The sequence below is a fragment of the Glycine soja genome, chromosome 5 (genome assembly GCF_004193775.1).
Source record: "Glycine soja cultivar W05 chromosome 5, ASM419377v2, whole genome shotgun sequence".
Classification (NCBI taxonomy): Eukaryota; Viridiplantae; Streptophyta; class Magnoliopsida; order Fabales; family Fabaceae; genus Glycine; species Glycine soja.
Window position 1 is genome coordinate 1,812,409 of NC_041006.1, and position 27,007 is coordinate 1,839,415.

The 27,007-nt window shown below is 31.4% G+C and overlaps 3 protein-coding genes and 1 long non-coding RNA gene across 5 annotated transcripts; 3 read left to right on the top strand and 1 right to left on the bottom strand.

The window, feature by feature from the left end:
• Positions 1-650: 650 nt before the first annotated feature.
• Positions 651-1,244, top strand: LOC114411796. Its single transcript, XR_003666532.1, has 2 exons — positions 651-808; positions 993-1,244. It is a non-coding gene; the product is annotated as an uncharacterized LOC114411796 (long non-coding RNA).
• A 5,815-nt stretch (positions 1,245-7,059) lies between these two features.
• Positions 7,060-10,998, top strand: LOC114411797 (ninja-family protein Os03g0419100-like). 2 transcript variants are annotated; one of them, XM_028375497.1, is made up of 3 exons: positions 7,060-7,508; positions 7,596-7,983; positions 10,462-10,998. In XM_028375497.1, the coding sequence occupies exons 1-3, from the start codon at positions 7,473-7,475 to the stop codon at positions 10,887-10,889; spliced, it is 852 nt and encodes a 283-aa protein (XP_028231298.1). In that variant the 5' UTR covers positions 7,060-7,472; the 3' UTR covers positions 10,890-10,998. The 2 variants fall into 2 exon arrangements, with proteins under 2 accessions (XP_028231298.1, XP_028231299.1); XM_028375498.1 differs by having other exon boundaries at positions 7,062-7,508; positions 7,599-7,983; positions 10,462-10,997.
• A 5,508-nt stretch (positions 10,999-16,506) lies between these two features.
• LOC114411800 (glycerophosphodiester phosphodiesterase GDPD6-like) lies at positions 16,507-20,689 on the top strand. Its single transcript, XM_028375500.1, has 8 exons — positions 16,507-16,683; positions 17,117-17,295; positions 17,481-17,664; positions 17,944-18,018; positions 18,644-18,753; positions 19,192-19,410; positions 19,985-20,140; positions 20,349-20,689. Exons 1-8 carry the CDS (start codon positions 16,668-16,670, stop codon positions 20,586-20,588), a joined length of 1,179 nt encoding a protein of 392 aa, XP_028231301.1. The 5' UTR covers positions 16,507-16,667; the 3' UTR covers positions 20,589-20,689.
• Positions 20,690-21,786: 1,097 nt separating this feature from the next.
• On the bottom strand, positions 21,787-26,990 carry LOC114411798 (replication protein A 70 kDa DNA-binding subunit B-like). The gene is made up of 13 exons (XM_028375499.1): positions 26,783-26,990; positions 26,547-26,693; positions 26,253-26,459; positions 25,941-26,118; positions 25,578-25,848; positions 25,399-25,501; positions 25,064-25,188; positions 24,905-24,983; positions 24,674-24,818; positions 24,349-24,509; positions 24,145-24,265; positions 22,829-24,058; positions 21,787-22,144 (listed from the first exon to the last, which is right to left on the bottom strand). Exons 1-12 carry the CDS (start codon positions 26,911-26,913, stop codon positions 23,864-23,866), a joined length of 1,863 nt encoding a protein of 620 aa, XP_028231300.1. The 5' UTR covers positions 26,914-26,990; the 3' UTR covers positions 21,787-22,144; positions 22,829-23,863.
• Positions 26,991-27,007: the final 17 nt, after the last annotated feature.

The following is a 27,007-nucleotide window of genomic DNA, read 5'->3' on the forward strand; positions in this document are numbered from 1 at the left end:
CTTCTCCAAAAACAAAATATTTAACCTTAAGTTCTGAGTACACATAATTTGATAACAATCCTCATTTCATTTCAACCATTGTTTTTTCACGAGGGATTATAGACTGTTTGGAATTACGTTTATTTTCTTTATAGTTAGAACACAATCAATCTTTTATAGCTGGGACACTAACTACACGTCCTGCCTGTATATCAAATCCTAAGGTCCTTCCTTCCAAAGCAGACAATAACATTCAATTTGAAGTGAAATACTTTATAATTTTAAACTAATTTTAAATGAACTTCAAAGATTTTTTTTCCTTACTTTATATATTTACTTACTTTAATAAAGTTAAAATTAAAAATTTTAACCATAAAAAATTTAAAAATTTACCTCTATTATAAGTTTTTTTTTATAATATCCTCTATTATAAGTTATTGAATTAGTACTGCATGTAGTTGATTTTTTTTTTAAACACCATAGGATCCTAAGCCCGTTTTCTTTATTAATTAGTTAATTTTCATCGTCTAATTTGAAACAATAAATCAAATATATTATATTTGCCCAAGAAAGAAAGAAAGAAAGAAAAAAAAAAAAGTGGTGCGCGTTTTGGCACGCTTGCACGAGTCAACAAAAATAAAAGTTATAAAACAAAAGTCGTGAAAACGCAAAACCCAGAACCCTAGCCCTCGCCCTAAAACCAAAATCTCGTTGCAGTGTTTTCGCCTTTCCTCTCACACCAATGGCCGACTCTGTAATTTCGATTCAGTACCTCAAAGATTTCGTTAATTCTCAAATCTATGACGATGAGAAATGGGCCTTCAATGCGGTAACCCCTCTCTCTCTTACCCTCTTTCGTATTCTTCTATTCGATTCGCTCCCGTTCCGTTCGTTCCTTTTCCCTTTGATTCTGGCTTATGTTAATATGTGATTTATTCAATATAGCTTAGTTTGATTGTTATATAATCAAATCGAATTGCTAAGGTTGGTGCCTTGTTTTTTCTGTGTAACAGGGAGAGTGAGATAAAGCAATAGCTCCAATGTATTTACTATTTTGAAATTTTACAGTTCTATGTATGAAAATATGAGATCCTTTCTAAACTTGAGAGCTATTCTGTGTGTTTTCTTTTAATGTGCGAAGGAAAAAAAAGGTTGATTTTTTTTTTTTGTGTGTGATATGGGAGTGCCTTTAGCTTGCAAAAGGGATGGGTTGTCATTTCCCTCCCATTTTATTCATCGTTGCAACATGATAGATCCGTGACCGACCCATGATTTTATACTTTGTTGTGGTGTTGAATCCGTTGGCATTGTCAGCTGGTGTGAATGCTTATATGAAGGAGTTTTAGTTCTTGATCGAACTCGAAAATCACTATTTTATGGATTGTTGTGGGTTTTGAGACAACTGTTGATTGCATTTGCACATGCCCATGTCTGAATTTTATGAGTTGTTGTGTTAATGATTTTGTGACTTTTGGATATTTCTTCCTCTGACTAGCTGTTACCCTTATCTGTTATGTTGCTTTCAAGGTTTGAAAATGTTGATCCTCTTATTCTATGTGCCTTAGTGACTATGGCATCCCCTTTAGTTTCATAGGAATTCAGGCATTCTCTTATGTGAAACATTGTTGGTTGTGATCAGTTTTGCCAGGAAACTCTCAAGACAGGATGCCTGATTTTTTTATTATTGTAGAAATTATAGTACATGCAATTGAACCAATGAAACCTAGAAATTGATTATCCAGGACTAGGAGTAGTGAATAGCTGCTGTAACCTCTCACATAGAACAACCAACCGTTGAACCTTTTGGTTAATAAGATTGCTCATGAGCTTAGGTTAGATGAATGCTGCTACTAAGTGTTGGTGGTAGGAACATGAATAAGACTTGTGCAATGGGCTACGGCTATTCACTGTTATTTAGGTTTTACTTAATTATAAAAGTATTTGTTCCTGTTAATTCATGTTTATATCTTGGAACTTGACTTAGTTTAGAATGTATGTCGATTCTCTTCTGTTTTTTCACATGCAGAAATTGCTGCGTGCTGCTGGATTGTTCGCAGGATCAATACTACTTATGCGAAACTATGGTGACCTTATGGCAATCTGAAAGTAGAAGAACTAGTTGTCTGTCATGAGTTACTATTATCTACTTTACCAGTAATATGATGTTTATGCTTTTTTTCCCTTTCTTTTTATCAGTAATTTGAAAATGAAGTGGTTTTTTTGGTTTGAAGCTTTTGGTGAACGATGGCAATGCTTTTCCGATTGGGTTTACTTTAATAGTAAATTCTCACATACTCTGGCTAAGATGTGTTGGATATGAAATACAGTAACTATTTTCGATGTTCTTGGAAGTGTTAGGTCAAATCTCATCTGTACAAAAAAGAAAATCTAATATCTGCTAGGAAGTTTTGATTATCATTATTTGTTGCTGCTGCAAATCAAAGCTGTTATCTTAGCATGATCCCCTGCTTTGCACCGATTAATGAAGGTTAAAAATTTGCAAGTATTTCATATAACACTTTGTTGTTAGTTGAAATTCGTGGAGGTTTTGTTCCTTATTTAATGAATCTTATTCATAATTTTATTATTTTAATTTAAATCCAGTCAATAATAAAGGTTTAAAGAATACAACAGTCTTCTATAGTAGTATAAAATAATTTATATGTTAAGGTGGTTTAGTTCAATTGGTTGAGCAAGGGTGTGTGAGTTGTAAATCTCTTAACAGTGTCTTTGATTCTCACATTAAAAAAAATAATAATATATATCTAATTATTTGTGTATATTTTTATCCGATATCATCCTTAACTAAGTATGCATATTTAATTTTACATAAAATAATTATAATAAAAGTTGGGATAAAAATTTTAATTATATAAAAATTACAATTTATTTTTATCACTTAGTTGATGAACTATTTACTCAGGAGCAAATATATAAGTCGGTTCCTAAAAATGGCAATTTACAAGGTCATATACAGTTATTAAATGTGCAAAACAGATGGTTGACTCGGTTCATTAAGTGTGCATATAGAACGTGAAACACGTTTAAGTGGATGTGGGATGTATGTACATACAACGCATACAAAATAGTTTGAATATATTTCTTCTATCAATGGTTATTACGACTGTTTAACTTATTTTTCTTGGTAGTGGTTCTCCTAGTGCCAACCATGATGAAGGGTGTTATTGTTAAAGTTCTGCCATGAAAGAAGATATTGAGGGGTGTGCTTGGCTGCTGCTTGCTAAGCTAAGACACTTCATGATCTGAATCTTTTTAGAGTCTTACAGCGTTTTTATGTCAACGTTGTGGAGTTGTTGATGCAAGTCACTCCTAAAGTAACTAATAGTTGATTTTGTATGATTTATTTTACAGATTTTAGTAAATTTTGTACTAATGTAACCTTATGGGCGTTGAATCAAACACACACTTGGCGCAATTAAGTATGATAGGCCCATGTATTCTCAAATACGCATGATTCGGCATAATGGTCCAAATTAGTTCCTCTTCAAGGCAAACTTTCTGCACTTCTATGGTTGCTTTTCGTCTAATCCAAAATATAAAATTACATTATATTTCAAAAAGATTAATTCATAATGTGATTTATTTTGATAGTTTAAAAAGGTGCAGGAAGCAATTGCTCCTCTTCAATTAAGCCAACAAGTAATGATTCAACCTCTAAATTAGTAAAAGCTTAAATAACCTTTTGTTCCCATGAAATAGAGGTCGTTGGTTTTAGACTTTTACAGATTTTTGTTTTGATTTTAGTTCTACTAATTTTATTTATTTTTGTTTTGTTTTAAGGCTTGTTGTCAAGTAATAACATTAATTGATGATGTAACAATGAGGTTGATAGTTTATGAGATATAACAAGTTTTTTTAGAAACATTTTTAAGAGAAAAGAGTAAAAGAAAAAAATGAGATGAGTTTCATGATAAATTAAAATGAGCTCAAAATTAGTTAATCATTAGTTAATTTGTAGAAGTTCTCTCATATAATTTCTTCAAAAGATGAGATAACATCTACAAATTAGTTAATGATTAACTAATGAAAAGGTTATTTTAACTTATAGAAAAATTTATTATTCTTTTTTATTTAATTTTATCATCTTAGAAATGCTTCTAGAAAAGTTTATCCAAATACACTCATAAATGAATAATTTCTTTCAACTTTCAAGGTTTAATGTTGAAACATTTACAAAACGTTTTCATATTTGTTTAATTTAAAATATCATTTTTAGGTAAAAACTTATTGTTTGAAGTCTAATTTTGAAATATAATTTCTTGGCAAAATTTATTCATAAACACGTTTTTCTTTAATGTAAATTTTCAAATTTAGATTTTGTTCACTTTAAAGAATAAAGTAAGTAATTTCAATTAATAATAGTTGATAATGATATTACATATACATGAAAATAAGTTTTGCATATATTAACATATCAGTTATTAAGTTTCTCACAAGTCACAAATAACTAGTATAATTTATTTTACCTTTTTGCTTCTAATTTTTTTCATGAAAAATTACGTATGAAAATAGTATGCCATGCTTGCCCCCGTACATCTCAATTTTTTGTAATTCAACTTAATCCTTTTATGCAAAAAAAAAAAAAAACATTTACACATGCATATTTGTCAAAACTTTGAATTTTTTTCGTACTTTCTAGTAGTGCTTTCTTGTTCAACACAACGTTTATCATTTCATACCGACATAGAAAAGTTGGAATAATTCATTCCCATATTTACAGATTTGGTAACGGGCACTTATAATGAACGAGAAAAAGAAATGCAAAGTTTTATTTATTTTAAGGGATATATCTTATTGTCAAATATCCATGGAAATATATTTTTACATTGTATAATTAAAAGTACTAAACACAGATTATTTTAAGAAAATATATCATTGTTTACTAGTAGGACGGCTGTTTTTTAAGTCTCAATTCATTTTAATTTCTATAAAATTAATTTGAAACAATTAAACATATTTAAAATGGGAGATTAGTGATCAATAAAATTAGTATAAATTAGCAGATGTTGCACATCAATATCATGGTGGAAAAAGAAAAACATACTTAAAACGTGTGTTTAAACGCCAATCTTATATTGAAATATAACACGAGATATTAATTCTTTGGTTTATAACATGAAACAAGTTGTGACTTTTCCACACGCTAGCTAGGTTCATAGTTCTTGAGTTTAACTTGACCTTGATGCCCCTAAGATCCTTTGAGAATTATATGGCAACCTGGTACGGGGCTGAGTAACAAGTGTCGTTTCGTAAATGGTGACAGTGACAGTGATTAAGGATGGATTTGGTTTCCGCAGCCGCTGATTGATGCTATGAGTCTGTGACAAGATATTAGATACGTGAACCTTTCTTTCCATTGATAAACACGTGGAAAATTTGGAATGCGTTCTCTACCTATGACTATTAACAACATGACCTGAACTAAGACAACTCTTGTGTTTTTCTCACTTCTCACTTCCCAGCTCAGGTCCACTTCTTTATGCCAATTGCCAAACCCTGTAAGCAGCTTAGCTGTCTTCCTTGTTTTTGTTCCATATTTCTGAAATTAGTATGTTTAAGTGGGGATAATTTTAGTGCTATAAGTTAGATAGATTTTGGATTTGAGTTAGTTCTGTTAATTTTAAGATGATGTAAAAGTTTATATTAGTCATTGTTATTAGATTTATTGGCTATTATTATTGAAATATTTATATATGTTCTGCCGTGTAAATTATTTGTATATAAGGTGTTTTAAGTAAAGTTTGAAGTGTGTGCGTGAAAAAATATAATTAAAAGATGAAGAGTTAGAGCTTTTCGGCTTTATTAACAAAATCAAAATCAGTAAATATTTTATCTACAGTGTGATGACAAAAATGTTATAAATGTCATACTCCATGTGTCTAGTTCAAGATGTCACAATTGATTAATGATTAGATTAAAAGAACACATAAACAAAAGACAATTCCGTTTTATAAAATTTTTTTTGAGGTTATTAAAATATAGGTGTAAAATATTTACTAAATTACTGATGTGAATGACCGATCTCTATCAAAATTAGGGATTTTTGTAATGTGATTTAGTTGGATTTTTAGACAAATTCATATAAACCAAATATAAAATAAAAATGTAGTTTGGTTTGGTTCAGTTTAAATATAACATCGAATTCAAATCAAACCAAACTAATCTTTTACGATTTGATTCGATTGAATTTCGTAATTTTTCAAAAAAAAAATAATCTATTATCATAATTTAAATCTTTCAACTAAACTTACATAAGTATTATATATACTATATAATTTTAAAAAAATTATTTTTATTAAATTTTGTTTAACATATTTTAGTTAAAAATTATTATCTTTAATTTAATGTAACATAATAGTAATTTGTGTATCACCTAATATTTAATACTATTTTTTAAATATTAGTACATCTTTTTAATATTTGGAAGTAAAATATATATCTTGATTAAAAAAATAAAAAATAAAAAATTATTTAATACTTATTATTAATTATCACAATAAAAATCAATACAATTATAATATTCAGTTTATTTAGTTTGGCTCAGTTTTTTATAACAAAATATGAAAATTGGTTTAAGCAATCTTCAGTTATTTTGAATCGATTTGACAGCTAGCGATTTAATTTAGTTTTGAACACCCTTACTTAAAATATTATGTTAATCATCTTAGTGAGAAATTTTTTTAAATCATGTTTTTTCTTTCAAAATTTATTTTAATTTTATTTAAGGACATGGTTGGCTTAGACAATAAAAATAGAAAAAAAAAATTAAAGTAAAGTAAAATGTAAAAAACTGAAACCCACAATAAAAATACAAAATTTATCTCCAATATTATTTATCTCCTTAGTTTCGAACATATCTAAGAATCTCAAAAACATTTAATTCAATTGAATAGAATAAGACTGATATATGGTTATAAATTCCGTTGACATTATATTGTTTTCTACTCATAAAAAAAACTACACACATGGCACAAGAGATTTGAGCAGTTATAAATTCAAAATTATAAGAAAATTTCTCTCCTTGTATCCTTCTGTTTCTGCGTCACTTCGTGACTCGTGAGTACTATGCTGAAATCTGTGACCACACCTCGTGTTTTTTTTATCTTTCTTCGTTCCCACTTGTGAATCCGCGGATGTGGCATCGGGTCCCTAAATTAGAGCTTGCGTGTGACTTTCCTATTTTATTTCATTGCCATTCTCTTTTGTGTTATATATAGAGTGTAAAGCACTTATATCACACTTTCATCCAAAATATAAAACTTTTTTTTTTGGTAGAAAAGCTCCCAAAAACGGTTAAGGAATTTTTAGTCTTTGATCCAAACAGGCTCATCGTAGAAATCCTCGTAACTCCCTTTCCCTCTGTGGAGGAAGTGGATACGGTTTTCATTCTCCAAATTTTATGTCTGTAACTCGTTTGTTCTTTTCTCTTTCAAAGGGAATACAGGCATTCTTCAAAGGAGTTCTTCAGTTCAATGACTTCACCTTTCTCTTGGATTTCAATGGAGGAGGTGACAATAATTTTTTTTTAATACAATGCTGATTAAATTGATTCATTCATTAATACTAGAAAGTGATTATGCTTTTCTTTTCTTTAGCAGGGTTTTTATTCTGAGAAACCATACACCAACTCTGAGCAGATAGACCTTACTCTCAAGCTTTCTCCCTGTGGTCAAAATGCAGAAGAAAAAAAGATGGTGCTGGCAAGGTCATCATCATCAATGGTTGTGGAGGAAGCCAAGAACACTATGGGGACAAATGCAGAAGAAGAAAAGATGGTGATAGTAAGGTTTGGGGACTTGCAAACAATGAGAAGAGTGAGGACTGGGAAGAGATTATTAATGAAGAAGAAGCTAATGGCTGCGGCTGCTGAGGCAAAGAAGTCTCTTCCAGTGTCTCCGGCCGGTGGTCCTCAGCCTCTACCTCACTCAATTGATAACAATTTCAAGACATTTGCAAATCCTTGTCGGGATGCATGGCATGAGGGTAACTTTATTTTTCTTTACTTTGTTGACCTTGTTGTGAGTACACACTTTTTAACACACTCTCCATGTTATGTTATTTTGCTGAATCTTGGTAAATTTTAGTTAACACTGAATGTGTGTTGAAAAATAGTATTAGACCATGTGTTGTTAAGTTCCTTTCAGATGAATTTGACATGGCAATTCTTTTGCTATACTAGCTAGCATTTATAAAATAAAAAAGAAGAAGCATATCTCCTGTATTTTACAAGTTAAATTGAAAAGGATGTCATAGGCTAATTCAAACTTCTAATAATGAATTGGGAGGAAGTTATATTTCCTTACTGATGAGAGTATTACATCAAGTCATGTAAAATGTTTACAATAAGATGGCCTGTCATTTTTTGGGTGGTAGGAAATAGGAAAACCTTCAACCGCTGAGCGTAATTACTGAAGGGAGGCAAGCAATGAAACAAATAAGAGAACTCTTGACAAATATTTAACACTTCCTCACATTTGGACATGTACATTAAATTAACTAAAAATTATTAGGTGATTTAAGATTATCACATATTTATCTATATGATATATTCAAAAATTCTAATTTATAAAAAAAAATACATATCACGTGACAAATGATATGAGTTATATCATTTAGAATTATCTAATAATTGATATCTTCTACTGTGATTTACAATCTAACAGACCTCCTATTACCAGTTTTATAAGAGTAGGAATATGAATAGAGGAGCTAGTGCATCCTACGTGGAAGAGAAGGATAGCATGGGAATTATGGGGAACACACATGCAGTGACAAAGGAAAATAACATAATTGCCGATGTGGCAGATAGAGCAGAGGTGATAGATGAGAAATTATTTTATATATCGAACACAGGGGTTCATAGTTTCATCTAATCTCCACTTGACACGTATAAAAAAATATTTCTTGAAAATTGAAATTTCTTAGTTATACATCACGCATGAAGATTGGTCAGAACTTTGGACACGTGATAGTTTTGACCATGCAATAACTTGTATTTAGTTATGTGTTGAATGGAGATTGGTCAGAATTATGAGCATATGATAGTCCTGACCATACAATAATTTTTGGTGATTGAGGTAGTTGGGCGGCTAAAAGGGAGAATTGAGAGTGGAGGAAGCATTTAACTTTGAGCTGGGAATGAGGAATGATTTGGAGAGGGGACACAATGAAAAAATTATGCTTGATTACAGAACAAGGTTAATTTATTTTACTTGTTAAATCTGTTGGGAAATAACATTCTCACAAATAAAATTATTTATACTTATAAAAGATTATAAAAATACAACAAAAATTACATCGCAAGAAAAATAATAACAAATACAAAAATTTAACATGATTCAGCACTTCTTATCTACGTGCATAAAATTATCTCAAAAATATTTTCACTATCACAAAAATGATTGCAAGATTGTAACTCACCTCAAATAGTGTATTACTTTACAAACCCGAGTATCTCACTCAATGATTAGATAACACTCTTAAATAAAGATGGTTTTCTCTCAACAAAGTGACTTTGATTCATAATATCTCTTCTCACACACTCTCTTTACATGTGTTATTTCTCCACTAAATCTCTTCTTTAATTATAGTGAAGATTGTCATCAACTATAATAAATAAATTCTTTTGGAAGTTGAAACAAAAATAACTTTCAATACATCTATTCAACTAAGATTTATATAATAAAATGTAATCTTTCACTTTGCATTTAAGTCACCTAAACCTTAGAGATAAAAATTCAATTCTCAATATGCATGTGCTTATCTTTTGACTTAAAATCCTATAAAATCTTTCTCTGAAATATTTGCTTTAGTTTAAAACATTCACAAATTGGGAATCAGGCTGGTTTTGCAAATGACTTCTTTATAGCTTCCACAGGTGATTTTGCATCAAAACGGGAATATTTTGACAATTTTTCTTCCAAATAAAGCAAGAATTCCTTATGCTCATGACCGTTTCAAGCTTAGAAAGAAAACATTACAAAGGTTTTTCCTTTAGACATTATAACTCGTGAACAAACTGGTAGCTTGATTACCATAAATAAATAAATATAGTAGCAAATTTACCCATTAGGTTGTAATGCTGAGATATACTTCTGTATGGTTGTCTATTAGGACTCCCATATTGAGTAGAATATAAACTACTTGGCATGATACCCTCACTTAATGTCTTTTGGGTTGAGTTCTTCTCGTTTCCTAATTATTGGTTTTTTCGTTTAGATTTGAGTTACAGAAAATACTACTTATAGGCTAGATTAAGGTGTAAAGTGTAAACTAAACCGAATAGATTGAAAGCCTAACCAATCATGTTGAATGTGCGGTTGTACATAACACACGGGGTAGTAAAAAAAAATTAAAAGCTTGAGTATGTTTTTAGCTACATTATAATTATAATAACTAGCTCATGTATAACTACTCTGTTGCTGACAAACTCTTTTGTCTTCTTATCTTATGCTGAAGCAGGAGCTGGTTCCAACTTCCAGACACCACCCAAGAAGGAAAATGATTCCATGCTTTCATCAGTAGCAATTCAGGAAATGACACCGTGGCCCTCTGATACTATGATAGAGAGGCCAGCCAAAAAGCCTAAGCATGTTAATTCCTATCAGGAAAGTGAGGCAACGGACATTGTGAGACAAATGCCTTGTGTGATTACAACTGGAGGTGGCACAACTGGGAAGAGAACAGAAGGGCTTTTGTACAAGTATAAGAGAGGCCAAGTTTGTATTGTATGTGTCTGCCATGGCAGCTTCCTCTCCCCAACGGAATTCGTGATGCATGCTGGTGGTAAGGAAGTGGCAGATCCCATGAAACACATCACTGTTTGTTCTGATTTAGTTTATATCAATGGAGATGGGGCTGGTTTATCACCAGGGCCGTGGAAACCATAAGGCCAATCAGACCTTTGTCTTAGGCCCCCAAGAGTTTTTTTTTTTTTTTTACATTTTTAATATTTTTTGTCAATTTAAATTATTAAGTGGTAAATTTTATTAAGATATGATTTATGATTTGTAATCATTTTTTCATTAATAAGACTACATAATCTTAAGTTATGAATGTAATTGTCATCGTAAATCATTTATCTAAAATTTTTAATTTATTTCAAAATGTTAAAGAAAATTATTTTATATCTATTTTATATTTAACCTCTCATTTACCTAAAAAAAACTATTAAAATTAGTACAAAATTTAAATTTAATGTCTATGGTTGATATATAAAAAAAAGATATTTTGGCGAAAAATATTGTTTATAAGATCACACATTTAATTAAAATTTTATTTCATGTTGATATTTTGTATACATAAATTAATTTAAATCTTTAATTGAGTCGATTTGAAATTTAAATAATATTTAAAATATCAACTCACAATTTTTTTTAAAAAAATTAACAAATTGTATTAAATTAAAATTTAAAATAAATTTTATTTTATGTCTTATAATCTCTATATAGGACTCTGACTATAACATATATAAGTCAATAACTCTTCTGAACTATTTTGAGAAAATATTATTTTTTATTTCATATTTTTACTAATATTTGTAAAGAATAACGAGAATCCTTTGATTATAGCCTCCAATCAAACAAAATCAACCAAGCCATTAGAGGACATAAAGAAAAGGGGCTGAAGTTATTTTCTAAAAGTGATTTTATTTTCACACCTCTAAAATAAAGGAATTTATTAATTTATTACAAAAAATAAGTTAACAAGTTATAACTATAAATTTCCTTTATTAATTTTAAAAGACAATCAAGTGTAAGTTAACAAACCTCAAAACAAAAGAGGTATTGAACGTATATATATGTATATATATCTCTCTCTATATATTGACAATCCCTGTCAATATCCTAAATAGATTTTTATTGATAATTGTTGTAACAGTTGCTACTGAAAGAAGTTTTTCAAAATTAAAATTGCTTAAATCATATCTAAAATTAACAATGTTACAAGATAGATTGAATGAATTAGCTATTTTATCTATTGAAAGCGAAGTGTTAGAATTGCTTGATTATAAAACTCTGATAAATGATTTTGTAGGTAAAAAAGCTAGAAGATTAATATAAAAATTGATATTTTATATAATATACTAAGTTTCTTTAAGATTCTTGTAAAAAAAAGACTCCTTTAACATTTTCGCCTTAGACTTCAAAATGTCTGTCCATGACCTTATTTATCACAAACCACTTTTAGAACGAGGAGAAGCACCTAACACCCCTTTTAGAATGTGTAGAAGCAGCTAAGAATCCTTATAGTTTTCCATAATTATCTTATCCATGGTTCTAACGACAGTGTAAAGGGAATTTTCATCAAAGACAAAGATAGTTTCTCGTATTTGCTATATAGCCTTCACATTAGTGTTGAAAACAAATAAATAAAGAGGCTAAAATAGAATTATACAATATTTATAATTATTCTTTTACATTTTTGCACATTATTTATATGCATATCTACTAGCATATACTTATATAAAATTTAAAAGTAATTGAAAAATATAATGATATAAATCGTTATAGATTATAAACTCAACACTTGTTTAAGATGCTGGTTATTGCACTGATTATTTTCAAAATTATATTTATTATAATTCTTTTACAAAAGTAATACATAGAAATCAAACTCGTAAAATAACATTTCATATTGATAAAGTTGGTAATAACATTTTTTAGGTTAAGTGTTAGGACTAACTTGCTTTTAAAATAAAAATATTTAAATATAAATTACTTTATTTCAAACTTAATTTTTATAATCAATTTTAATATGAAAAGAATCCAAACACACACACACACTTGACAAAACAACGTTTGGGCCTAGGGGCCTCCTTTGAATAACAAAAACGCAATGTTAGCTATCTACCAGAGTGTCGAATTAATGGAACGCGAGATGATCATCTTTCATCTGTGTCCTTGACCTAGATATTTTTGGTGGAGAGCGATCAAGGAGAAGATGGCATCACTGCTTCTTCGCCAAATGTGACTAGGCCTTCTCTGGATGGATCCTCTGATTGACTCTAAGAAGTTTGTGGAAGTTTCTTGGAAACTATTTGTTTTTTTATAATTAAATTCCTGATGTCCCTTCTTGTGTTTCTTCATATTAAGTCTTGATGTACTCGTTCCTTCTATTATTTCATTTTCATCATTAACTATCATTATCTGATGCAGAACTCTCTCTTGGCTTCAATTGTTGTGAGTAATAACTGTTGCCCTTGATTCATGGCTATAATGATAGGATAATGATGGATGGACACCTTTGATCTTCTAGTCTAGTATTTTAACATGGATCTAATGAGAAAAAAAGAGATAAAAGATGTAGAGTTGTCAAATGAGTGTGTGTTTGTGATATATCGTTATAGTACTCGAGGCATGTTAGAGTGTGCACTTAGGTTAAAGAATTAAGAGTATAATTTTTTTGTTAGAATACGTACAGTACATTTGTGTTTTTTATGTTTTTTTTATTCTATGATTTTCATATTAAAAATATATATTTTAATTCTTAACCAATAATAGCACTAGTTAATAAGATTTATTCTTTTATGTTTTTTTTATTCTTTTATGATTTTCTCATTTTTCTTGCTAACTCATGCACAACAAGATTTATTTGCCTCTCCTAGGGAAACTCACCATTGAGTTTGTAATATTTGACAAATTGGCTCTACATTTGTTGAGAATTGCAATGAGATCTTGAGGAACCTGATTTTGGACTTGCAAGGAAATCTATTATTATTTTACAATAGGTTTCAAAAACAACATTTCTCAAATTTAGCCCATTCAATTGCCTGATACAGTACGTATGCCTCTCTAGTTAGGGATGAAAATGAGTCAAATCAAGTTAAGTTTTACTAAGCTTGAGTTCAGTTTGAATTGAATAAGTAAGATGAGTTTGACTTATTACTTGTTATAGGCTTTTTTCAAAGGCTCAGCTAGTCTTACATATAAGTCTGACTTGACCTACGAGTCTATTTAAAAATTTGCTTAAAGACGCATTTGATCAATTAATTACTTTAAAACTTAGTAAAATATTAACTAAAAAAAAGAAACTTATAAAATTTCGTAAGTAATGTATAAATTAAAAAATAATTGATAAAAAAAATCATATTGAATTCAAGTCGTTAAAACACAAAATATATAAAAAAAATGAAAAAAAGAGCATAATATTAATAAATGTATGAACGTGCAAAGGGACGTACGTAGAGGTGAAATGCGTATACAATACAACGTAAAAATACTTTTATTTTCTATTTATCATTTTATAAGAATCTGAAGAGTTTTAAAAGTTTTTTATTTAATAATAATAATAATAATAATAATAATAATTATTATTATTATTATTATTATTATTACTACTTAAACATGCCGCATTCTCAAGCTTAACAAGTTATATTTTGGATTTCGTCTTTTTATCTAAAAAATCTTTTTAAAAAGCTTGAATTTGAACTTTACAGTAAACAAGTCAAGCCGAGTCGAACCTTAAATAGGCCGAACAAAAGACCATTTGACAAGCAGTTCGACTCATTTTCATCCCTACTTCCAAGAGAGCAACAAGACCATGAGCAATAGAAGACTTTGCCCTTTTGAAATTGGCCCAAGTTGTCTCGGATACACATGCCAACAGAAAAATTACTTTCATTGTTGAAGATGGTTGCGATGGTGGCTGCCATGAGTTTGGAGAGTTTTAATTTCCACAACAACAACCAATTACCAGGAACTTTTAAATGTTGAGTGTTGAAAACGCATTCCATAATTGCATGATAAGGGAAAAGGAGAATTATGTTTCCTGAGTAATTATCTGAGGCATTATGTTTCCATGTTAATATGTCCCAGTTAGAGATGTGGAAAAGGGGTATCTGTTGAATTTGAGCTGCATCCGTAGGGGTGAAAATTTGATCAATGATATCCTTGCGCCATGGGAATGAAGTTTGATCAATAAGGTCAGCAACAGTGAGGTTTTCAAGTCCAATTTGAGGTAGACCAGAAACATAAGGATGAGAATTAGAATTGAGTCATGGTTGGTTACAAACATTTATAGAATTTCCATTACCAATACTCAATTGCATGCCTTGTCTTAACACAATCCGTGAAGCGGTGAGACTAGGCTTTGAGAATCCATGAAATTTTCATTTGAACACTATTTAGCTTTGAAAACTTTTAAAACAATAATATTTTGGTTGGTCAACAAACTCAAACTTTGCTTCCCTAAAACAAAGTAATGTGGGAGTAATTTTTGTCAAGTAATAATTGTGGTGGGAGGAAAAATATGTGTTAAAAGAAAACGTATTTTCTTGTGTGTATTTTATGTATAATAAGTTTAGAGCCTAAAACGAATAAAAAAGGTTTAAAGTATGTTTGGTGACAAACAATAAAGATATAATGATAAGATATAAAATACATAACTATTCTACGGTTAATTCTTTAGTTATTATGTGAATAATATATGATAATGTTATCATATTTTGTTGTTGTTATTATCTTTAAAGAGGAAGTTAAATTAGAAAACAATATGATAAGATAAACTCTCTTGAATTCTCTTTAGATACAAAGTTGTATTATTTGCAAGTGAAAAGTTATGCATTAAATATATTATATTTTATTAATGTGATATTTAAGTTATTAATGTTATATATATATATATATATATATATATATATATATATATATATATATATATATATATATATATATATATATTGATTAAATTATAACTAGAAAAATATATAAAACATGTATGCGATAATTTTCACGTTTCAGAACTTAAAAATAAATTCTGTTTTACATTTAAATTTTTATATTTTTTCAACTTGAAGAAATGTTTTCCTTTTTTATTTTATAACAAAAATTTTAAATACATCATTATTTAAAAATTATTTTTAAATATTTAAAATGAATAAATTATTGTTTTTTTAAAAAAAAATCTTTTAGTTGATATTCTAAATTCAACAACCCTTAAAAAATTCCTTTTAATAATTTTTTATTTCCATCTCAAACCTTAATTATTTCTATCCTAAAAATGTTTTTTATTTTAAATTTTTTACTGTTAAATTTAAATTAATTACTTAAATGAATGAACAAAATATATTTTTTTATCTTTTATCTTATTTTTTTAGAAGTTTAAATTTTTTTAACTTTAATCTCTTAAAGTGTTTTTGTTAGATTAATTAATCCTTTAGTCAGTTTTTATCACTAACAATGCCAATGACAAACATTCCTATTAAGTGTCATATTTTTAGTTTCTTATCAAGATAAGAAAAATAAAATAGTGTGGTAAATTGATGGAAAAATAAACTTGATTTAACATATTACCTTAAGATATAAGATAATAAAAAATAAAATTCGAGGATCAAACTAAAAAATATGACTTGGGAAAAATACAATAGTTTAGCCTAAATTAAGAAAAGCATGGATGGAGTAAACGAAATATTGCCAGTGATGTTACAGATTGGCGTATGTATTTGGGTTGTGATGTTATTAAGGAATCTTGCAATGCGGAGAATATTCGTGGAGTCCAGCATTTCGACGCCAATCATAAAGCCTCTGACCATTAACATTCTTAAGATAAAATCGTTCACACCAAGACCCCATTATTTAATAACAGTTGAAACCAATATATTGGACTCGGAAACGATGAAGTGAGCAACACAACACAACCAGACCCATCGTTATCTTATCTCCTTCTCCATGGCTTCCTTACCCAGTAAGGCCTTTTCACTTTTCAGAATCCCTTCACCTTTTTTTATGTTTTTCCTTCGCATTTCTCTTCTTTCGTTTTTTTTTCTCCTTTTTTTTTTTGTTTCTGTTGATCTGAGCGAGATGCGTAGAAAATTTCTGAGTATTTGATCTGGAACCATTGTTGTTTCTTAATTAATCAACGACCCTTTGCCATTTAGTTTCTAAATGGATCTTGTGTCATATAGATTTTAAGTCAGAAATTCATGCTTCAGTTTCATCACTCATTTGAGTCAGCATTCAAATTTACCATAATATCCATACCATTGTCTTCATTTGTAGTTTTTCTCCCACTTGGGATGTATGCTTTTCATGTTTGTGTGAAAATTGTTGTTTTGGCTGCCGTTTTCCCAGCTAAATTGTATCTTTTAACTTGGTCTAATAAATCTGAACTTAAACAGGTTTTACTCCTTTTGTATTTCTATTGCTTGTCATTGGATGCAATGCAAGGCCTTTGTATCCACTTCCCAGCAAAGGTGATGATGGAAATAGGAAGCCCCTACAAACTTTTCGCCCTTATAACATTGCTCATCGCGGTTCAAACGGAGAGCTTCCTGAGGAAACTCATCCTGCATACTTGGTGAGAAGACTCTTTTCACTAAACTTAAATTTTTCGGATATGGAAATTGACTATAATTGTTTTTTCATCAAATGCAATCATGCTACAATTATGCACAAACTATTATTAGGCAAGATGTAGATGACATAATGAATATCATTGCCATCTTTGGCATATGCTTGCTCAAAAACGAATCTTTCTTGCAGAGAGCTATTGAGGAGGGTGCAGACTTCATTGAAACTGATATCTTATCATCCAAAGATGGTGTTCTTGTATGTTTCCATGATGTTACCCTTGATAATACTACTGACATTGCAAATCGCACAGAGTTTGCTAATCGTAAAAGAACATATGAAGTCCAAGGGGAAAACATGACTGGCTTTTTTACTGGTAGTGTAGCTAAACTTGCTATCCATTGTTCAACTTCCTTGCAAATTTCCTTAATGAAATTATTAGGGTGTTGATCTGATTGCTTCTGTCTGTGACATAAATGCATAAGCTTGAAATTCATCTCAATTTTCATTGTTTTTAGGGACAAGTATTTCAGGTCTGCTTATGTTTCAAATTCTATAATTTTGTTTAAAGTCTTATTTTCCATCTAAACAAGTTTGCTTCTTGTTCGAATAATCTAATATGCCAAAATAAGTTTACTTGTTTGTATATTTGCAGTTGATTTCACATTAAAGGAATTAAAGTCATTGAGGGTGAAACAGAGGTGTAGCTTCAGGGACCAACAGTTTAATGGTTAGTCCCTTCTTTGCAGTATTGTGTTATTTTCTTTCGTTTGTTTGACTTGTTCATTCATTGGTTCTGAAATATTCTGTTACCACAGTTCACTACCTGATAGTTCTAAAATCATTATCAATATTTTTTTTAATTCATGATAGATTTTGATAAGAATGACATAAATACTGAAAATAAGATGGAACTGAAGGAGGAAATCTCCTCTACAAGGAAAAATTAGTTCTCAACAAACAAAAACAGAGATGCTGGAATAGAAGAAATGAAGAAAATGCAGTAAAGAGAATACAACCAGAGCTCAAACACAGACTATGCCCTCCCTGACCTAAGCCACCAAATCCTCTCCAAAATTCAATTGTCCTCTCCACCATTTTCCACCCTCTCCTAATTCACTTTCCCTTTCCTCCCCCATCCTTGCAATATTTTTTTCTCTTGCTGCCAACTGTGCATTGTTACATTATTCCCCTACACACAGAAGAGTGGAACTAATTTTTTTTTTCATTTTTAGGGAAGCTGGCTGCTGATGGCTTGTTTTTTCTCTTTTGAAAACTACATGAAACTAATATTGCTTTAGCACACATTAAAAGTAGCTGTTAGTCTACAACTTTATACTTGGAATCTATTTCAGGAAAGTTTCAAATCATCACTTTTGAAGAGTTCATTACCATAGCACTGGATGCACCCAGAGTTGTTGGAATATATCCAGAGATAAAAAATCCAGTATTTATCAATCAACATGTGAGTATTTCTTTCTAGAATCCAACAAATGTACATGTTAGGAGAGGGGGGATTTGTAGCAACAAAGATAAGTTGTTCCAAAAGGCATACCTGTTGATATATAATTCATCTAACTGAAGAATACATTAGAATCCACCATTCTTATTGTACATATGTATTTGATGGTTAGTGCTGGACTGCTCGTGGTATTGCACACTCAATGAAATAAATTCCCATCTTTAAATTAATGCTAATGAGTATTACAGGAGGTGAGATTATGTTGTTGGAAGTTTATAAGGGTGCAAATTGCATTAAGAATTCTTCTACCCTGTTAGATTGTTTTATGAAAAATCTTACAATTTCATGCTTGATAATTTGGTCTTAATAGTAATATGTTTTAGCCAAGTTCTTTTAGAGGCTTTGTGTCCTTTCTGTTCATTAAGTTGATACAATCAACAGGTTAAATGGTCCCATGGCAAAAGATTTGAGGACAAGTTTGTGGAGACACTTCAGAAATATGGGTACAAGGGTTCCTACCTGTCAAAAGATTGGTTGAGACAACCTGTATTTATTCAGTCATTTGCTCCAACTTCACTCGTGTATATATCAAATAAAACGGACTTGCCCAAGGTTTTCTTAATTGATGATGTTACTGTTCCAACTCAAGACACTAATCAGGTGTGTAATACATTTTATCCTCGATGTCCGAGCTGCTTTAGGATTATTGAACTTTTTGGAACAACACGTTTTTTTTTTCAATGGAATTTGTTATACTTGTGAAGTTAATAATTTATATCATGATGGTACATCTTCTGATCTTCAGACCTTAAAAAGTATCACATTACAAAGAGAAAGCATAAGTAGTCCCAACAGTGCAGCTTTATACTCGTTTTGTATGGAGAATAGGGAACACTTTTCTTTCTTTGTGTTGTATAAATGGAGGAATGTAAATGAAGAATGTATTGCATTCTTTCCAAATACCTTCTCAATTTTCACTCTACTATTTTTCAGCTTTCCACTGTCATTCTTGCCAGCACACTCAATGCTGGTTTCCTTAAAAAAATGTTGAAATTGGAAAAAGCCCTGCCCTAGGAGATTATCCATTCCTACTTGACTAAACCTTGGCACACTCAATGCATTTATGTAATTTCTGCTTTTTCAAAAGTAATACTGTCTCCATTTTATGTTACACGAAATTGTTTTCACTGTCTATTCCAAAGCCTAATAAAAGTACTGTGATGACAATGTGCAGTCATATTGGGAGATTACATCTGATGAATACCTAGAGTACATAAAGCAATATGTTGTGGGAATTGGACCTTGGAAGGACACAGTGGTACCTGTGGTAAAAAATTATATGACAAATCCTACTAATCTTGTTGCCAGGGCACATGCTCATAACCTGCAGGTACAGTTCTTGTTTAAAGCTTATTTTGTTCTTACGATTTCATGGATTTGATCATTTTTGGAAGATTGAGCGGATTTATTCTTGATTTTGTTGTCTTATATGTTTTGTGTGTATCTGTTTGACATTGTTCCTCTTTAATCTATTGTATTGTCTTCCATTAATGGTTTGAGCCAAACAAATGACAATAGAATTGCTAATATTGGTGCAGGTGCATCCATATACTTACCGAAATGAGTTCCCATTTTTGCATTTCAACTTCAGTCAAGATCCGTATATGGAATATGATTTCTGGATCAACAAGATAGGCGTTGATGGTCTCTTTACAGACTTCACTGGTAGTCTTCATCGTTATCAGGAATGGACCTCTAACCGTAAAGATGATGATGATGACAAGACTGAATCCAATCTATTACATAAAATTGCTTTGTTAGTCTCCTCTTATGAATGATCTTGAGAATTCAGATGGTGTATAAGTGTTTGGATTAATTTATTGTGTTCAAAAGACGCTAATAACAATATTTACAAGAGAGCTTTTGAGTTTTGACTTAAGTCTGAAAATTAAGCAAAATAAAAAATCACTAATCACAGTGAATGACCAAGTGCTGGAACTGAATGTAAAGTTTGTGTAACTATAACCAAAACGTAAAAATAATGCAAGTAAAGGAACTAAAATGATAATACCCCACCCACATGGTAAAGCATGAACATTGTCGAATTTTCACGATAATGCACCTCCCACGTGTCAATATTTGACCTTCCTACTCTCCTGAATCTTGAAAAGTTTTGGTATGGAACATTTTTCTATTTATATTTATATATATATAACTGTTAACTAATATATCACATGAAAATCTTAATAATTATATTTTTTCCAATATTAAACTGAAATATAAGCATGTGTTGCAGCAGAAATGTCTGAAAAAGTTTCAACCACTCACAACACAATTTGTCAACAAGACCTATGCTATTTTGGGCATGTTTGTGAACCTGTTACGTTCAAGTTGCACAAATTCCAAGGTGTCATTTTGTGAGAAGTAACAATTTGTCACTTTTGCTTAAACAGCCGGTTGAGGGGTTTCAAATGTTAAAACAAACACACCCTTTGCCATTTTAACATCATCAAACAGATTCAAACATCACTCAGACACTTAATAGTGATTAAGAACGATGGAGCTTAAAAACCATAGTGCCATCAATTTATCCCTTCTGATTCACACAATCACCAAAAACAACTACATTAATGCTAGAAATGTGATTGCTCTGTCAATCAGTTGTTTCAGGCATCTCAAACAAAAGTCAAAGCTAATAACACGTTTTCTTTTCTATTAGAGCTATTATAAGACAACATCCTAGATTGCTGTCAGTACAAAAGGAGGTGCAACCTTTAGCACTGCTGATACTAATAATACCAACTTCACAATAAATTTCCACCACTGAAGCATAACTTTTGCAAGTTATGCGTATGAATATCACGGCTAAAGAAGAATGGAGAGAATAACTTAAGAAATAACAATAGAGAGTGGGGAGAGTGAACACCTCTCTGCAAATAAAGGTGCCTCATTTATATAATAGAGGTGATGTGCTATAAGCTGTAATCATGAAACTCTTGAGCTTGCCCAATTTTACACAGAAATCTAAGATCAGAGTCATCAGATATCTATTGTTATAAGCCTATTCAGTTTACCACTTACAATTGTTCTTTTGAGCTAATTGAGATTCCATGTGTAATAGGCTATTTACAAAGCAAGAGAGCCGAAAAAAGCTCCCATGACAGGCTATTACAGCTAGATCCTAGAAGATTGCAAAAAAAAAAAATAGTAACAAATTTGACGCCAGATTAAGAACAATAAGTCAACTCCTCTTTGCATTGCCACATACTCCATTGCAGAAAACACAAGTTCTTTGTTAAGACACAAACAAAACATCTCGTAATCCTCCAAAAGGTACAGCTGTGGAAGTTAGCTGGAAGCCATCTTCAATCAAATTGGATTTTACTCTAAGCACCTGTAATGTAAAACATAAGATCAGTAATTGATTTCAACGTGGCCAAAAAAATATACCATAATGTTCTCTCTGCAGGCCATTGAAGAACAATACTCTAGCATATGATCCATATTTGTCCATCATAAGGGCTAAAATTAGACAACTATGAATTTTCACAGTAATGATATATAGCAATTTTCTGTATAAATTCAACTAGATTCAAGGATGATGATAGGATGGAATAAAGTGGAAGGGCTTACCATTACATAGCCTTAGGTCTTCCCCTACCCTTTTTTACTACAATAAATTTTCTATTTGATTGGCTTTTCTCATTAGCTATTTTTTTAGTCTTCTCTTATATGACCAATCCATTTTCACAAACCTTTAACATATCAGACCCAAGAGAAGTGTCAAATGTGAGGGAGTCCACAACCAACTTAAAACTTTGTTGAATCTTCTATGATATCTGACACTAAAGCTTTATAAATTAGACCTTAGTTGGATCTAGTATCTTAGTTCGTTGAGTTTTCTTAAACACCAAACGGTTATCAGTAATTGCTTCTCAAGTAATTTTGAGCATAAAAAGAATTACTAATTGCATTCCATAAAGCAATATGACAAATAATCGGTGTGCCAATGTTCTGCATCTATGATAAATGCTAGAAGAAAACTACAAGAGGTTCCATTTATATACCATTTTCATACCTTCCCATCCAAAGAAAACAAATTCAGGAGATCCACCAAATAAGTAGGCCATGACATTGGTAGGTATAACATAGGAGGAAGAAAGTCTGTCCATATTTAACCCAAAGGTCTGCACTCTAGTGAAAGGAGAAGACCGACCATTCAATAGATCAGGAAACATAGCTAGAACCTAGGAAGTTAGCAAGAGACACAAGAATTTAGTTCAAAGCACAGTAAGTTAGCAACTATTAATCAAAGTACAAACTAATGTAATAATGTGTTGTATATGTAAGGACTAAAATTATCATAGAAATTATAAAAAAAAAAAAGCATTTCAATCACAAACATTTGAGTTACTTTTGTAAATGTTCTCAGTTTGAATAAGGAAACATTTTTTGCGGATAATTTTTTTAATCCCAAATATATTATAGAAAAAAAAAATTATCTCATACTTAATCCCGGCAAAAGAGACAAGAATTCCTCTTCGTATAATAATCCAGATATATCCATACCACGAACTACCCCATTATTCTCTCAGTGTCTTCGTATTTGCTATAACTTTATTTTTTTTCACCACTTTCGTTCCTGCATGTTACGCCAATTTCATTCACCTTACCGCAAATTTCACTTAATGCTCCTTCGTAAATAAATCTCATTCACAAGTTATAATTTATGTTTAAATGCGTTAACTGAGAAGTTATTTTAAAAAATATTTAATTTAAATTGTCTAAAATCATTTTTTCATAGTAAAAAAATAGCTATATATAGGTAACAAATTTCATTCTCTCAATGCTCCTTCGTAAATAAATCTAATCAAAACATAGGAAGAACCCAATTCATCCACTCCTCAATCAGGCAAAGCTTGAAGAATTTTGGAGGAATCTCTGATGACATAACGGAAAATCAATAACATGTGGATGAGTAAGATATTCTCTAGAGCTCGGCAAAGTGCATAATATAAAACCCACCTAGGGAATTAATTAATAATTACAACCAGTAACATACTAAATAACCTTCAACCAAAAGATGTAGAAACTGTGAATCTGCATATGCATCTTATGCTCTCATCTTCGATAATTCTTCCAGTATAAACCTTGACTCAGCAGCGAAGTCAACAGGAACAACTGCTCGAACTGTTATCCTTTGCCGCTTCTCGCCATTATACTCGTTCGGAGTAACACTAACCCGGAAAAGATGTTGAGCCCAAGTAGCTTCCTTCAATGTCATCTGATAAGGATTATCTTCTCCTTCCTGAAATAAACAAGATATTTGGTTTAATATTAAAATAACAATTTATCATCGTGTTCCAATAATTAGCTAAGGGTAACTGAGGTTACTTGTAATTTAAGATTATCTAGATCATCAGCAGAGCATCCAACGATCTTCTCAGCTTCCTGATTGAAGACAGAGATAAAAGTCTCAGCGCTTCCATCAGAAACCTTGGCAACCATAATATACCTGAAATGGACAAAGTGAAAAATCTTAAATACCAATATGATCTAGAAAACTTGAGAATAAAATTAAAAGTGATAAATTATGACCTTAAACTACACTGTTCATCACTTTTCTGACATCCATCACACCAATATCCAGAACCAAAGCTTTCAGTAACTTTCTTATTGCATGTCTTACAGGCACGATACCACATTGCCTGATCAGGCTTTATGAAGGTTATATGTCCTCTAAGACTGAAAAAAGCAGGCTGCCCAAAGCAACAGAAGAGACAAGTTAGACTAGAAACTCGGATGAAAATCCATTAAAATTTGCAGGAGTTCCAATAACATGTCTAATGAATGTTTATATCAAACAACCACATGGAACTGTATTAGCAATGTCCAACATTCAGGAAAATTAATAACCAAATACCTTTCCATCTCCCAATGATGGGTTTGAGATTATGTCAGAAAGATGAATACGATCAGTGTACACTGATCTAATCCCATTGTTAGATATTGGACTTGAACCAGAGCCTACAGAGTCCATTGCAGCATCCTTGCCTTCAAAATCATACCTGTGACCCAGACAAGCATATAAATATAGCCATAAAAATAAAAATATCATAACAAGGAGACTATAGCCTGATGGATGTTAGCATACCAGCTTCTGAGATTTTTTGCTTCGGGTATGTCTGGATTTACCAGAACCACACTTCTGCCTATAGTTGACAAAGAAACACCTGAAACAGATGTTCAAGAATACATGAGCCCCTTGCACCTTTATCATGCAATACTTATCAAAGCATACACCTAAGCATACCTTGGAAGTCCCCAACCTTGAGAGATTTAATTGCAACAACTGGAGATTTATCAACAATGTCCAGTAGCTCTTCTCCTGTGGTAGTTGCAAGTTCATTCCACAAGGACACAACTACTGTCTTCTTCCTGAAATGGCAAGCATAGATATTTAACAAGTAACAATAACAAAAACCTTACTCCAATGTGAACTCCTGTACATGGATTACAAGTCATCGTTAACTCAATTAAAAAGTAAATACTGTTTACAAATCACTCTTAACAACATTCCCCAATTCACAATAATATTTTTTTAAAAAAAAAGCTAGACATTGTATGTGAGAAGTGGCAAATACTCACGTGTCATCAGCAATAGTAATGTCACGCTTTGGAATACTCTCATTGTCACTCTTCCTACGAATGCTCATTGTTGAAGACACATTCTTAACAACTCCAATAACATCTGAGATTAAAGCATATACAATCAATAAAAGATTAAACAAACCAAACAATTAGCATATCTTCTAAACAACACTCACCCACAAGCTCAGACTTATTGACATGAGGACCCAGTTGATCAATCTGCACAAAGTTGAATTTTGTTTCCGGAACAAAACTTGCTTCACCGACCACCTCTTCCACCTCGGAATTCTCATTTAGCGTCATTTCATAATCATTTTGCACAGTTTTGAACTGCTTGTTAGCAACTTTCAAAGTTCCCCTTGAAATGTAGTAAACCTTTCCCAGAACAAATTTGTCAAAAAATTTCCTTGCAGCATTATTAAACATAGTTGCCTGAATCTGAGTACCCTGGAAAATTTCAAAACAAAACGACATCACCCTCCAGATTTAACATGCAAGACAACATTCAAATTCCAAAATAAATACACAATAATTCTTACATCTTCATCCGTCAATTCAACATTGAAGACGCAACCATCACCCCTAGCATTCTTATAGGTACGCATGTTCCCTTTGCTCGTAACGCTAACCTTTATTGTCCAATTACCCTGATAAGGGTTCAACGAAACAAGAGGACGCACTCTACGCGTCATTGCCATGCGTGCAGCAGGAGCCGAACTAAAAATAAAATAAGAGGAAATTTTACATTTCTTTAAAGAACTTAAAAAAACACATACCCTAAACAAAAATATAAAACCCCTAAATTTCAGAACACAGACCAAAAAAAGAAAAGAAAAAAAAACACAACTCACTTTCCATGCTGTTCGCGTAGAATCTGGTTAGCAGATTTTGTCACCACTTCTTGCTTGGGCTTGAGAAGAATCCCAGCAGCAGCACCTTCAGTCTTGACTCCACCCTCTACTTTGGGCTTCAAAAGAATCCCAGATCCAGATTCCTCACTCTTTATCTCCATTTCAAGCGCGGGAGATACAGCTTCACATTTAATGGCAAGAAGGTATCTGCATCGAAAAAAATAAATCAAACAACACAAATGAGCTTCAAAAGCGGGAATACGAAGCGACATGGGCAGCGAAATTGTAACTTACTTGTCCGATTTATTGGGGATATCGTTGACAGTGTAATCAAGGACGCGAATAAGACCTAGGTTTTGAATAGCCCCGGAGAGCACCTGAGAGCGCATATCCGAAGGAATCATAGCTTTCAGTTTCGTTTTTCCATCATTAGCAGTAAACCTGTACATGAAAAAACGGTGCAATTAGTTACAGATCTGGAGCGGGAAACGGAAAAGCGCAATGAAATGCGAGGGTTAGAGAGGACGAACATGTATTTATTGCCTGTCGCCTTAAGATCGAGGACTTGAACGACGATGTCGGGGAGATCCGATGTGGAATCGGGGGAAGGGTTTGCGAGGAGCGTCGAAACGGCGTCGGGGGTTACCGTTTTGGCGGCCATTGGAAGAAAGTGTGTAGGGAAAGTTTTGTTTTTGGAGGAAACAGAGAGAGAGAGAGTGTTTTTGTATAGTGGGGTGTGTGGCGGGAAATGGGAA

Coding starts and splice junctions, on each gene's coding strand:
- LOC114411797 (XM_028375497.1), top strand. CDS start 7,473: ATGACTTCACCTTTCTCTTGGATTTCAATGGAGGAG. Junction 7,509..7,595: donor CTTGGATTTCAATGGAGGAG/GTGACAATAATT, acceptor TCTTTTCTTTAG/CAGGGTTTTTATTCTGAGAA. Junction 7,984..10,461: donor TCGGGATGCATGGCATGAGG/GTAACTTTATTT, acceptor ATGCTGAAGCAG/GAGCTGGTTCCAACTTCCAG.
- LOC114411800 (XM_028375500.1), top strand. Junction 17,296..17,480: donor AAACTCATCCTGCATACTTG/GTGAGAAGACTC, acceptor TCTTTCTTGCAG/AGAGCTATTGAGGAGGGTGC. Junction 18,019..18,643: donor CAGGGACCAACAGTTTAATG/GTTAGTCCCTTC, acceptor AATCTATTTCAG/GAAAGTTTCAAATCATCACT.
- LOC114411798 (XM_028375499.1), bottom strand. CDS start 26,913: ATGGCCGCCAAAACGGTAACCCCCGACGCCGTTTCGACGCTCCTCGCA. Junction 24,984..25,063: donor CAAGGTTGGGGACTTCCAAG/GTATGCTTAGGT, acceptor CATCTGTTTCAG/GTGTTTCTTTGTCAACTATA. Junction 24,819..24,904: donor GCAAAAAATCTCAGAAGCTG/GTATGCTAACAT, acceptor TCTGGGTCACAG/GTATGATTTTGAAGGCAAGG.